At 31.7% G+C, this 14861-nt stretch overlaps 1 protein-coding gene across 1 annotated transcript; it reads left to right on the top strand.

Annotated features, from left to right (window-relative positions):
* Window positions 1-1285: 1285 nt before the first annotated feature.
* Window positions 1286-13802, top strand: LOC149927328 (lathosterol oxidase-like). Its single transcript, XM_090158825.1, has 7 exons — window positions 1286-1516; window positions 1585-1804; window positions 1864-1982; window positions 11340-11470; window positions 11540-11723; window positions 12551-12671; window positions 13556-13802. The coding sequence occupies exons 1-7, from the start codon at window positions 1384-1386 to the stop codon at window positions 13638-13640; spliced, it is 993 nt and encodes a 330-aa protein (XP_090014951.1). The 5' UTR covers window positions 1286-1383; the 3' UTR covers window positions 13641-13802.
* Window positions 13803-14861: the final 1059 nt, after the last annotated feature.

Below are 14861 nucleotides of genomic sequence, written 5' to 3'. Positions count from 1 at the left end.
TTTCCGTCCAGCCGAGATGATGGTTTATATCTTCATTTTCCTTTTTAAGGTTTACTGTTTATTTATCTCGTAATACAAGAATTTCCTCTTCGTAATTTTGCATGCCGTCGACCGCAACGGCTGCTCCCAAATTGATGTTTTCGTTCGTAATTTCGCGTTCTCCGCGATGTGAAACCGTATCTTCTTGGGATGAAAAGGGGAGTCTCTCTCTTTGGGAGATTTTGCAATTTCCATGCAAATTGCGTTAGATCGAAGAATGCCAGCTTTGTTATAGGGTTGTTGAGGATTACAAAGCGACGCAGTTTTTCTCCCCAGAATTATCTCCAAAATATGAAGACTCGCTTTGGTTTTTGTCTGGCACATTGGCTTTCTTTTGTTCACTAGAATGATTCAATTCTAAATCTTTAGAATAAACTGTTTTCTATTAGAGGATATTTAATGATAATAAACATTTAATTACTAAGCTTAAAACTATGAAATGAATTCTTATACTAAAATATATTTACAATAGAATGTGAACTCTTATACGAAATAAATTTACAATAGAATGTGAACTCTTATACTAAATAAATTTACAATAGAATGTGAACTTTTATACTAAATAAATTTACAATAGAATGTGAACTCTTATACTAATAAATTTACAATAGAATGTGAACTCTTATACTAATAAATTTACAATAGAATGTGAACTCTTATACTAAATAAATTTACAATATAATGTGAACTGTCATACTAAATAAATTTACAATAAAATGTGATTTAATTTATTTTATTTTAAATATTATTTTGCAATTTGGTATAACACATGTATAATGAGACCAGGGTTAGATATTTTCGCAAATATCACCTGACAATTTAAGTTTTTTGTTATTGAAGAATTTGGGAGGGCGCAGGGAGGGCGAAACTAATCTGATTTTTAACTTGAAATGTGACTAGGAAATATCGTTATCAATACTTTCGTTATAGAAGTTATATTATTCCGCCTAATTTTTACATTTTCCAATAGGTTGTCCGAGATATTGTTATTGTCAGGTGCTTTCTCCTAATTGTTTTTCCCGGGTGCAAATCCCCTGGATAAAATGTCATTCGGTGCAGTATTTTGCAATAGTTGATAAGCGCTGTAAGTACAATCCCCCTTTTCAACCACTCCCATCCGGGAAAAACTACTCATTGGTCGATTTTTTTGCGGTAGACTTTGTTTACGGGTGATTTTGTATATATATATATGTATATATATATATAACTCGAATCAGCGAAATTTTACTCCATTATAAAATAAATACAAAGTTTAACTTTATAGCAAGCTATTGCGTTGACAATTTTCTACCTAGTTAGAAAATACTGATTGTTTTGTAAATTATTAAATTTTATGATATTAAAATGCCGGGATTCTGGGAACAACTTCAAAGTCGACTTTATTCCGATTTCAACAAAACTTGGAATTTATTTCCAACTTGTTTAGCTAATACTTTAGCGTTAATATGCGCTACTTTGGCGATTAGTCTTTTTAAAGGTAATCGTAAAGTTTTCATTTGACTCCTCAATAAGGAAGTATATTTAAAAGTGTTTGTTCGAACGCAGGCCATTGGATTCTAGTCGCTGTCTGTCTGTTCCGTCAATTCGAGGGGGCCCAATCGAACCCGAGCGAAGCCGACGTTATCAATTCGCAAACTCTTTCGGTTGACGATTCTTCGTGGCCTTCTCTAGAGAAGTACTCGCTGCAGAATTTGCCTTTTTACATTTTGACGAACCTTTTAACCGCGTACGCCATCTACATTCCAGTTGGATTGTTCTTTCAGTGGTACGAAATCGCTATACTCTCCACTTGGAATCTGTTTGACGATGATTTGGTTTTTGCAGGTATTTCTATTATAGACTTAGAGACAACGCTGCCGATTGGAAACTGCAACCTAAGAAATTTTTAACGTGGGAGGAGCAGAAGTCGGAGATTGCGCTGGGACTGTCATCTCTCACCATTGGTATGTCTTTACACTTAGAAAGTTCATGCACTTCTGATATTATTAAATTCGACATCGGAGTTACTAAAAAATATGAAATCCGAGTGACTAGAATATAAGAAATCAGAGTGACTAGAAAATACGAAATCAGAGTGACTAGAAAATAAGAAATCAGAGTGACTAGAAAATACGAAATCAGAGTGACTAGAAAATAAGAAATCAGAGTGACTAGAAAATAAGATATCAGAGTGACTAGAAAATAAGAAATCAGAGTGACTAGGAAATAAGAAATCAGATTGACTAGGAAATAAGAAATCAGAGTGACTAGAAAATAAGAAATCAGAGTGACTAGGAAATAAGAAATCAGAGTGACTAGAAAATAAGAAATCAGAGTGACTAGAAAATACGAAATCAGAGTGACTAGAAAATACAAAATCAGAGTGACTAGAAAATACGAAATCAGTCTGACTAGAAAATAAGAAATCAGAGTGACTAGAAAATACGAAATCAGACTGACTAGAAAATAAGAAATCAGAGTGACTAGAAAATAAGAAATCAGAGTGACTAGAAAATAAGAAATCAGAGTGACTAGAAAATACAAAATCAGAGTGACTAGAAAATACGAAATCAGAGTGACTAGGAAATAAGAAATCAGAGTGACTAGAAAATAAGAAATCAGAGTGACTAGAAAATACGAAATCAGAGTGACTAGAAAATAAGAAATCAGAGTGACTAGAAAATAAGAAATCAGACTGACTAGAAAATAAGAAATCAGAGTGACTAGAAAATACGAAATCAGACTGACTAGAAAATAAGAAATCAGAGTGACTAGAAAATAAGAAATCAGAGTGACTAGAAAATAAGAAATCAGAGTGACTAGAAAATACAAAATCAGAGTGACTAGAAAATACGAAATCAGAGTGACTAGGAAATAAGAAATCAGAGTGACTAGAAAATAAGAAATCAGAGTGACTAGAAAATACGAAATCAGAGTGACTAGAAAATACAAAATCAGAGTGACTAGAAAATACGAAATCAGTCTGACTAGAAAATAAGAAATCAGAGTGACTAGAAAATACGAAATCAGACTGACTAGAAAATAAGAAATCAGAGTGACTAGAAAATAAGAAATCAGAGTGACTAGAAAATAAGAAATCAGAGTGACTAGAAAATACAAAATCAGAGTGACTAGAAAATACGAAATCAGAGTGACTAGGAAATAAGAAATCAGAGTGACTAGAAAATAAGAAATCAGAGTGACTAGAAAATACGAAATCAGAGTGACTAGAAAATACAAAATCAGAGTGACTAGAAAATACGAAATCAGTCTGACTAGAAAATAAGAAATCAGAGTGACTAGAAAATAAGAAATCAGAGTGACTAGAAAATAAGAAATCAGAGTGACTAGAAAATAAGATATCAGAGTGACTAGAAAATAAGAAATCAGAGTGACTAGGAAATAAGAAATCAGATTGACTAGGAAATAAGAAATCAGATTGACTAGGAAATAAGAAATCAGAGTCACTAGAAAAAATAAATCAGAGTGACTAGGAAATAAGAAATCAGAGTGAATAGAAAATAAGAAATCAGAGTGACTAGAAAATAAGAAATCAGAGTGACTAGAAAATACGAAATCAGAGTGACTAGAAAATAAGAAATCAGAGTGACTAGAAAATAAGAAATCAGACTGACTAGAAAATAAGAAATCAGAGTGACTAGAAAATACGAAATCAGACTGACTAGAAAATAAGAAATCAGAGTGACTAGAAAATAAGAAATCAGAGTGACTAGAAAATAAGAAATCAGAGTGACTAGAAAATACAAAATCAGAGTGACTAGAAAATACGAAATCAGAGTGACTAGGAAATAAGAAATCAGAGTGACTAGAAAATAAGAAATCAGAGTGACTAGAAAATACGAAATCAGAGTGACTAGAAAATACAAAATCAGAGTGACTAGAAAATACGAAATCAGTCTGACTAGAAAATAAGAAATCAGAGTGACTAGAAAATACGAAATCAGACTGACTAGAAAATAAGAAATCAGAGTGACTAGAAAATAAGAAATCAGAGTGACTAGAAAATAAGAAATCAGAGTGACTAGAAAATACAAAATCAGAGTGACTAGAAAATACGAAATCAGAGTGACTAGGAAATAAGAAATCAGAGTGACTAGAAAATAAGAAATCAGAGTGACTAGAAAATACGAAATCAGAGTGACTAGAAAATAAGAAATCAGAGTGACTAGAAAATAAGAAATCAGACTGACTAGAAAATAAGAAATCAGAGTGACTAGAAAATACGAAATCAGACTGACTAGAAAATAAGAAATCAGAGTGACTAGAAAATAAGAAATCAGAGTGACTAGAAAATAAGAAATCAGAGTGACTAGAAAATACAAAATCAGAGTGACTAGAAAATACGAAATCAGAGTGACTAGGAAATAAGAAATCAGAGTGACTAGAAAATAAGAAATCAGAGTGACTAGAAAATACGAAATCAGAGTGACTAGAAAATACAAAATCAGAGTGACTAGAAAATACGAAATCAGTCTGACTAGAAAATAAGAAATCAGAGTGACTAGAAAATACGAAATCAGACTGACTAGAAAATAAGAAATCAGAGTGACTAGAAAATAAGAAATCAGAGTGACTAGAAAATAAGAAATCAGAGTGACTAGAAAATACAAAATCAGAGTGACTAGAAAATACGAAATCAGAGTGACTAGGAAATAAGAAATCAGAGTGACTAGAAAATAAGAAATCAGAGTGACTAGAAAATACGAAATCAGAGTGACTAGAAAATACAAAATCAGAGTGACTAGAAAATACGAAATCAGTCTGACTAGAAAATAAGAAATCAGAGTGACTAGAAAATAAGAAATCAGAGTGACTAGAAAATAAGAAATCAGAGTGACTAGAAAATAAGATATCAGAGTGACTAGAAAATAAGAAATCAGAGTGACTAGGAAATAAGAAATCAGATTGACTAGGAAATAAGAAATCAGATTGACTAGGAAATAAGAAATCAGAGTCACTAGAAAAAATAAATCAGAGTGACTAGGAAATAAGAAATCAGAGTGAATAGAAAATAAGAAATCAGAGTGACTAGAAAATAAGAAATCAGAGTGACTAGAAAATACGAAATCAGAGTGACTAGAAAATAAGAAATCAGAGTGACTAGAAAATAAGAAATCAGACTGACTAGAAAATAAGAAATCAGAGTGACTAGAAAATACGAAATCAGACTGACTAGAAAATAAGAAATCAGAGTGACTAGAAAATAAGAAATCAGAGTGACTAGAAAATAAGAAATCAGAGTGACTAGAAAATACAAAATCAGAGTGACTAGAAAATACGAAATCAGAGTGACTAGGAAATAAGAAATCAGAGTGACTAGAAAATAAGAAATCAGAGTGACTAGAAAATACGAAATCAGAGTGACTAGAAAATACAAAATCAGAGTGACTAGAAAATACGAAATCAGTCTGACTAGAAAATAAGAAATCAGAGTGACTAGAAAATACGAAATCAGACTGACTAGAAAATAAGAAATCAGAGTGACTAGAAAATAAGAAATCAGAGTGACTAGAAAATAAGAAATCAGAGTGACTAGAAAATACAAAATCAGAGTGACTAGAAAATACGAAATCAGAGTGACTAGGAAATAAGAAATCAGAGTGACTAGAAAATAAGAAATCAGAGTGACTAGAAAATACGAAATCAGAGTGACTAGAAAATAAGAAATCAGAGTGACTAGAAAATAAGAAATCAGACTGACTAGAAAATAAGAAATCAGAGTGACTAGAAAATACGAAATCAGACTGACTAGAAAATAAGAAATCAGAGTGACTAGAAAATAAGAAATCAGAGTGACTAGAAAATAAGAAATCAGAGTGACTAGAAAATACAAAATCAGAGTGACTAGAAAATACGAAATCAGAGTGACTAGGAAATAAGAAATCAGAGTGACTAGAAAATAAGAAATCAGAGTGACTAGAAAATACGAAATCAGAGTGACTAGAAAATACAAAATCAGAGTGACTAGAAAATACGAAATCAGTCTGACTAGAAAATAAGAAATCAGAGTGACTAGAAAATACGAAATCAGACTGACTAGAAAATAAGAAATCAGAGTGACTAGAAAATAAGAAATCAGAGTGACTAGAAAATAAGAAATCAGAGTGACTAGAAAATACAAAATCAGAGTGACTAGAAAATACGAAATCAGAGTGACTAGGAAATAAGAAATCAGAGTGACTAGAAAATAAGAAATCAGAGTGACTAGAAAATACGAAATCAGAGTGACTAGAAAATAAGAAATCAGAGTGACTAGAAAATAAGAAATCAGACTGACTAGAAAATAAGAAATCAGAGTGACTAGAAAATACGAAATCAGACTGACTAGAAAATAAGAAATCAGAGTGACTAGAAAATAAGAAATCAGAGTGACTAGAAAATAAGAAATCAGAGTGACTAGAAAATACAAAATCAGAGTGACTAGAAAATACGAAATCAGAGTGACTAGGAAATAAGAAATCAGAGTGACTAGAAAATAAGAAATCAGAGTGACTAGAAAATACGAAATCAGAGTGACTAGAAAATACAAAATCAGAGTGACTAGAAAATACGAAATCAGTCTGACTAGAAAATAAGAAATCAGAGTGACTAGAAAATACGAAATCAGACTGACTAGAAAATAAGAAATCAGAGTGACTAGAAAATAAGAAATCAGAGTGACTAGAAAATAAGAAATCAGAGTGACTAGAAAATACAAAATCAGAGTGACTAGAAAATACGAAATCAGAGTGACTAGGAAATAAGAAATCAGAGTGACTAGAAAATAAGAAATCAGAGTGACTAGAAAATACGAAATCAGAGTGACTAGAAAATACAAAATCAGAGTGACTAGAAAATACGAAATCAGTCTGACTAGAAAATAAGAAATCAGAGTGACTAGAAAATAAGAAATCAGAGTGACTAGAAAATAAGAAATCAGAGTGACTAGAAAATAAGATATCAGAGTGACTAGAAAATAAGAAATCAGAGTGACTAGGAAATAAGAAATCAGATTGACTAGGAAATAAGAAATCAGATTGACTAGGAAATAAGAAATCAGAGTCACTAGAAAAAATAAATCAGAGTGACTAGGAAATAAGAAATCAGAGTGAATAGAAAATAAGAAATCAGAGTGACTAGAAAATAAGAAATCAGAGTGACTAGAAAATACGAAATCAGAGTGACTAGAAAATAAGAAATCAGAGTGACTAGAAAATAAGAAATCAGACTGACTAGAAAATAAGAAATCAGAGTGACTAGAAAATACGAAATCAGACTGACTAGAAAATAAGAAATCAGAGTGACTAGAAAATAAGAAATCAGAGTGACTAGAAAATAAGAAATCAGAGTGACTAGAAAATACAAAATCAGAGTGACTAGAAAATACGAAATCAGAGTGACTAGGAAATAAGAAATCAGAGTGACTAGAAAATAAGAAATCAGAGTGACTAGAAAATACGAAATCAGAGTGACTAGAAAATACAAAATCAGAGTGACTAGAAAATACGAAATCAGTCTGACTAGAAAATAAGAAATCAGAGTGACTAGAAAATACGAAATCAGACTGACTAGAAAATAAGAAATCAGAGTGACTAGAAAATAAGAAATCAGAGTGACTAGAAAATAAGAAATCAGAGTGACTAGAAAATACAAAATCAGAGTGACTAGAAAATACGAAATCAGAGTGACTAGGAAATAAGAAATCAGAGTGACTAGAAAATAAGAAATCAGAGTGACTAGAAAATACGAAATCAGAGTGACTAGAAAATAAGAAATCAGAGTGACTAGAAAATAAGAAATCAGACTGACTAGAAAATAAGAAATCAGAGTGACTAGAAAATACGAAATCAGACTGACTAGAAAATAAGAAATCAGAGTGACTAGAAAATAAGAAATCAGAGTGACTAGAAAATAAGAAATCAGAGTGACTAGAAAATACAAAATCAGAGTGACTAGAAAATACGAAATCAGAGTGACTAGGAAATAAGAAATCAGAGTGACTAGAAAATAAGAAATCAGAGTGACTAGAAAATACGAAATCAGAGTGACTAGAAAATACAAAATCAGAGTGACTAGAAAATACGAAATCAGTCTGACTAGAAAATAAGAAATCAGAGTGACTAGAAAATACGAAATCAGACTGACTAGAAAATAAGAAATCAGAGTGACTAGAAAATAAGAAATCAGAGTGACTAGAAAATAAGAAATCAGAGTGACTAGAAAATACAAAATCAGAGTGACTAGAAAATACGAAATCAGAGTGACTAGGAAATAAGAAATCAGAGTGACTAGAAAATAAGAAATCAGAGTGACTAGAAAATACGAAATCAGAGTGACTAGAAAATACAAAATCAGAGTGACTAGAAAATACGAAATCAGTCTGACTAGAAAATAAGAAATCAGAGTGACTAGAAAATAAGAAATCAGAGTGACTAGAAAATAAGAAATCAGAGTGACTAGAAAATACAAAATCAGAGTGACTAGAAAATACGAAATCAGAGTGACTAGGAAATAAGAAATCAGAGTGACTAGAAAATAAGATATCAGAGTGACTAGAAAATAAGAAATCAGAGTGACTAGGAAATAAGAAATCAGATTGACTAGGAAATAAGAAATCAGAGTGACTAGAAAATAAGAAATCAGAGTGACTAGAAAATACAAAATCAGAGTGACTAGAAAATACGAAATCAGAGTGACTAGGAAATAAGAAATCAGAGTGACTAGGAAATAAGAAATCAGAGTGACTAGAATATAAGAAATCAGAGTGACTAGAAAATACGAAATCAGAGTGACTAGAAAATAAGAAATCAGAGTGACTAGAAAATAAGATATCAGAGTGACTAGAAAATAAGAAATCAGAGTGACTAGGAAATAAGAAATCAGATTGACTAGGAAATAAGAAATCAGATTGACTAGGAAATAAGAAATCAGAGTCACTAGAAAAAATAAATCAGAGTGACTAGGAAATAAGAAATCAGAGTGAATAGAAAATAAGAAATCAGAGTGACTAGAAAATAAGAAATCAGAGTGACTAGAAAATACGAAATCAGAGTGACTAGAAAATACAAAATCAGAGTGACTAGAAAATACGAAATCAGACTGACTAGAAAATAAGAAATCAGAGTGACTAGAAAATACGAAATCAGAGTGACTAGAAAATACAAAATCAGAGTGACTAGAAAATACGAAATCAGACTGACTAGAAAATAAGAAATCAGAGTGACTAGAAAATAAGAAATCAGAGTGACTAGAAAATAAGAAATCAGAGTGACTAGAAAATACAAAATCAGAGTGACTAGAAAATACGAAATCAGAGTGACTAGGAAATAAGAAATCAGAGTGACTAGAAAATAAGAAATCAGAGTGACTAGAAAATACGAAATCAGAGTGACTAGAAAATACAAAATCAGAGTGACTAGAAAATACGAAATCAGTCTGACTAGAAAATAAGAAATCAGAGTGACTAGAAAATAAGAAATCAGAGTGACTAGAAAATAAGAAATCAGAGTGACTAGAAAATACAAAATCAGAGTGACTAGAAAATACGAAATCAGAGTGACTAGGAAATAAGAAATCAGAGTGACTAGAAAATAAGATATCAGAGTGACTAGAAAATAAGAAATCAGAGTGACTAGGAAATAAGAAATCAGATTGACTAGGAAATAAGAAATCAGAGTGACTAGAAAATAAGAAATCAGAGTGACTAGAAAATACAAAATCAGAGTGACTAGAAAATACGAAATCAGAGTGACTAGGAAATAAGAAATCAGAGTGACTAGGAAATAAGAAATCAGAGTGACTAGAAAATAAGAAATCAGAGTGACTAGAAAATACAAAATCAGAGTGACTAGAAAATACGAAATCAGAGTGACTAGGAAATAAGAAATCAGAGTGACTAGAAAATAAGATATCAGAGTGACTAGAAAATAATAAATCAGAGTGACTAGGAAATAAGAAATCAGATTGACTAGGAAATAAGAAATCAGATTGACTAGGAAATAAGAAATCAGAGTCACTAGAAAATAAGAAATCAGATTGACTAGGAAATAAGAAATCAGAGTCACTAGAAAAAATAAATCAGAGTGACTAGGAAATAAGAAATCAGAGTGAATAGAAAATAAGAAATCAGAGTGACTAGAAAATAAGAAATCAGAGTGACTAGAAAATACGAAATCAGAGTGACTAGAAAATACAAAATCAGAGTGACTAGAAAATACGAAATCAGACTGACTAGAAAATAAGAAATCAGAGTGACTAGAAAATACGAAATCAGAGTGACTAGAAAATACAAAATCAGAGTGACTAGAAAATACGAAATCAGACTGACTAGAAAATAAGAAATCAGAGTGACTAGAAAATAAGAAATCAGAGTGACTAGAAAATAAGAAATCAGAGTGACTAGAAAATACAAAATCAGAGTGACTAGAAAATACGAAATCAGAGTGACTAGGAAATAAGAAATCAGAGTGACTAGAAAATAAGATATCAGAGTGACTAGAAAATAAGAAATCAGAGTGACTAGGAAATAAGAAATCAGATTGACTAGGAAATAAGAAATCAGATTGACTAGGAAATAAGAAATCAGAGTGAATAGAAAATAAGAAATCAGAGTGACTAGAAAATAAGAAATCAGAGTCACTAGAAAAAATAAATCAGAGTGACTAGGAAATAAGAAATCAGAGTGAATAGAAAATAAGAAATCAGAGTGACTAGAAAATAAGAAATCAGAGTGACTAGAAAATACGAAATCAGAGTGACTAGAAAATACAAAATCAGAGTGACTAGAAAATACGAAATCAGACTGACTAGAAAATAAGAAATCAGAGTGACTAGAAAATAAGAAATCAGAGTGACTAGAAAATAAGAAATCAGAGTGACTAGAAAATACAAAATCAGAGTGACTAGAAAATATGAAATCAGAGTGACTAGAAAATACGAAATCAGAGTGACTAGAGTGGCTTAAAAAACTTATGCGATTAGAAAACGAACCCATCTCCATTCAGGTTGGTGCGAGTGGGCCCGGGCCCACTGTTAAAGAATAATTCCGGGCCCCAAGAAAGCCGTTATTACTGGATATAGCTATTCATTTTCGGGAAATTACCCCGTTTTAAAATGCACTTATTTGGTTCAAACCAGGGCCCCATAAGGCACGGGCCCCGGTAACGTGTATAGACATTTTCATATAAAATAATTAAGGTTTAACTTCCGGTTTTCGGACCTGTTTCAGGTATAATAATATCAAAATAGTTTCTCTGTTATCGCATCACGAGATTCACCAGAAAATTAAGTTCGTTTGTCTAATTAACATTTCGTGAATGTAGGAATCTTGCTGGCTTCCGTTTTCACCTGTTACTTTAACAACAGAGGTCCGTATTCCAAGATTTATTTCGATATCAGTGAAATGAGCATTATCTACTATATCTTCTCCTTTCCGGCTCTGTTCTTATCCGTGGTGAGTACACCAGATTTACCAATTATTTGTCATAAAGTGTGTACGGTTTTATCAGAAAAACTCTAACAGGATCTACTTGTGTATTACGCCCATCGAGTGTACCACACGCCATACATGTACCGACGATTTCACAAGTACCACCATCAATTCAAGTACCCCACGCCATTTTCCGCCACAGCCATGCACCCAGTTGAAATGTGCACATACGAGTTGCTGAGCTACATTCCTTTGATCTTGATGCCTGTGCATTGGTGTAAGTTGCCAACTGAGTCAGCTAAAAACTTCTTTTAACATCTCTTACCACCATCTTTGCATAATTAAATCAATCTTAGCACCGAAAGTATCTATCTTAGTACCATCACTACCCTTCTAAGTATCCATCTTAGTACCATCACTACCCTTCTAATCCATCGTAGTACCACAAGTATCCATTTATGTATCCATCTTAGTACCATAAGTATAAATCTTAATACCATAAGTATCCATCTTAGTACAATAACTATCCATCTAAGTATCAATCGTAGTACCATAAGTATCCATCTATGTCTCCATCGTTGTAATATAAGTATCCACTAAATATCCATCGTCCTACCATAAGTATTCATCAAAGTATCCATCGTCCTACCATAAGTATTCATCAAAGTATCCATCGTCCTACCATAAGTATTCATCAAAGTATCCATCGTCCTACCATAAGTATTCATCAAAGTATCCATCGTCCTACCATAAGTATTCATCAAAGTATCCATCGTCCTACCATAAGTATTCATCAAAGTATCCATCTAAGACCATAAGTATCCATTTACGTACTATAAGTACCGCGTGTATCACTACGCCTTTAGGTGTAAAATGTCAATATTAAACTTCCTAGGGGATATTTACGTATTAAGTAGCCATATTTTAGTTACTAATGGTTTTAGAAAGTAAGTTTATGACGTATTTTACCCTGCACTATTTTTTATTCCGAAACGGTTTTTTGAAAAAACTGGTGCCTGCGAAGGTTTATTGTTTCAAGATTTAGTAGTATATGGTTATAAATGCATCTACAAATGCTAACACCGCATTTTGATGATTTTCTAGCGGTTTTCACCATACATGGCTTGTACGTTTTCTATTACAACATGGAAGCCCACAGCGGAATTAAACTAAACTCAATGTGGCCATGGATGCCAGCTGTGGTTTTTCACGACAACCATCACCAGTAAATATCTTAATTTCATACATTTTGATAACAAATAAGGTAGATTATTTAAAATTATTATTACTTATTTCGATGGTTAGATAAAAATTTTGAACTTATTTCGATGGTTAGATTAAAATCTGGCACTGATTTCGATGGTTAGATTGAAATTTTGCGTTTATTTTGATGGTTAGATTTAAATTTTGCCCTAATTTCGATGGTTAGATTTAAATTTTGCACTTATTTCGATGGTTAGATTAAAATCTGACACTGATTTCGATGGTTACATTGAAATTTTGCACTTATTTCGGTGGTTAGACTGAAATATGGCACTGATTTCGATGGTTAGCTTGAAATTTGGCACTGATTTCAATGGTTAGATTGAAATTTTGCACTTATTTCGATGGTTAGATTAAAATCAGGCACTGATTTTGATGGTTACATTGAAATTTTGCACTTATTTCGGTGGTTAGATCAAAATCTGGCACTGATTTCGATGGTTACATTGAAATTTGCCCTTATTTCGATGGTTAGATTGAAATATGGCGCTTATTGTGATGGTTAGATTGAAATATGGCGCTTATTGTGATGGTTAGATTGAAATATGGCGCTTATTGTGATGGTTAGATTGAAATATGTTACTGATTTCGACGGTTAGATTGAAATTTGGCCCTTATTTCGATGGTTAATGATTTAATTTGTAAATTAATGTTGTTTTAAATGCGATACTTCAAAGTTTTCTGTTTCATTTCAAATTTTTGGTGAATATTAACCACATAAAATAAAAACTAAAATTACAGTGTTTTATTTAGAGGTATTTCTGTAGTTTTAGTTATTTATTATTAAGTACATTTTTACCATGACAAGAATTAGTCTTTCAATACTAAATACAGTTTGAATTTTAGATATACTCATTACAATTTTGGTTCTGGTACCTTCATTTGGGATGTATTGCACGGTACGTACCGGATAAAAACCAGCGATTCCTAATCTCTAATTGGCTATAGTTAAATATTTAAAATATTTACAAAGTTTAATTTTTAATTTAATGTATTATATTTTTTTAAACCAACGCGATTTTTTATACATGTATATATTCTACTTAATATTTTCGTTCTATATCTATGTAAAAATAAATGATTTTATAATATTTGTTGATTACAGTCTCATTTCAATAGGTTGTATAATCCTTCAATTCCAAACAATCTATATTGTTGTCGGTTACGAAATAGATCTATCAGTTTTACGTAATTGCTATGAGGGAACTGATAATTTATCTCGTTCCTGGTGCATCCGAACTTTAGAAAACAAAAGCCTGGTGCGGATGCACTTGTTCCGTTGAACTTTATCGAGTGCATTTGTACTTGACTTTGAGTGCGTTTTCCCCTCTATTAGTTTATTATATACGTTTTTATTAGGGAGGAATATCATAAAAGTGGAACATTACTGATGATAGAAAATGTAAAAATTACAGTTTTTAGTTCCACATTTCTATATATATATATATAGTTAGTTCCACATCTATATGCATGTATATATAAAGTGGAACTATTGTTTTCGTCACATAGATGTGAAGTGTTGTTGTGGTTATTGTCATCCCCATTTGCAACACTTTACATATCTTTTTATCCAGTAAACATATCAATATCATTTTTTTAAGATATACATAATAGGGTTTCCTCTACCCGCCAAACCAAGTTTCGCTGGTTAAAAGTAGTTAGCGGCGATTTGTCAGTCCCTTTCATCCGACCCCCTTAACACTTTTAAAAAAAAAAGTACGTAGTCTTTTAATTTTCGATCCGATTGACTTTTAAATTCCGTTTAATTTTTAATCTATATTACTGCTATACCTCTACACTGCGTGCAAGTTTCAGCTCTGTCATGTAAACAGGGGGCGAGATTTTGGGCGCTATGCTTTATATTTGAGCACGATTTTAGAAAACAATTATCGAAAAATGGTGGTAAATTTGAATTTTGTGGGAAAAGTGACGTTAAACTTGATAAATCAAAAAATTTAATAACGCTTCAATGAAATTCGACTAATTGAAATCAAAAATCTAATGTTAAAAAGTTGCAGTTTTAACTCGTTTTCCACCTAATTAAACAATTATCTTTCATTTTCGTACGCGCAAGCTGAATTATCGAAAATAGCGTACTATATAGAACGATTTTTAAAATAATCCTACAGTCTCAAAACTGGCCCGAAATTAT

The sequence above is a fragment of the Leiobunum rupestre genome, chromosome 9, assembly GCF_980474605.1.
Source record: "Leiobunum rupestre chromosome 9, qqLeiRupe1.1.hap1, whole genome shotgun sequence".
Lineage (NCBI taxonomy): Eukaryota > Metazoa > Arthropoda > Arachnida > Opiliones > Sclerosomatidae > Leiobunum > Leiobunum rupestre.
Note: the sequence above shows the minus strand (reverse complement) of the source record. Positions and strands in the feature narration are given on the sequence as shown.

Bases quoted from the DNA above. Each gene is read 5' to 3' on its own strand.
- LOC149927328 (XM_090158825.1), top strand. From the start codon at position 1,384: ATGCCGGGATTCTGGGAACAACTTCAAAGTCGACTTTATTCCGATTTC. The intron at 11,471-11,539 runs GTGAGTACACCA...AAACTCTAACAG, and splicing joins CGGCTCTGTTCTTATCCGTG to GATCTACTTGTGTATTACGC. The intron at 12,672-13,555 runs GTAAATATCTTA...TTTGAATTTTAG, and splicing joins TTTCACGACAACCATCACCA to ATATACTCATTACAATTTTG.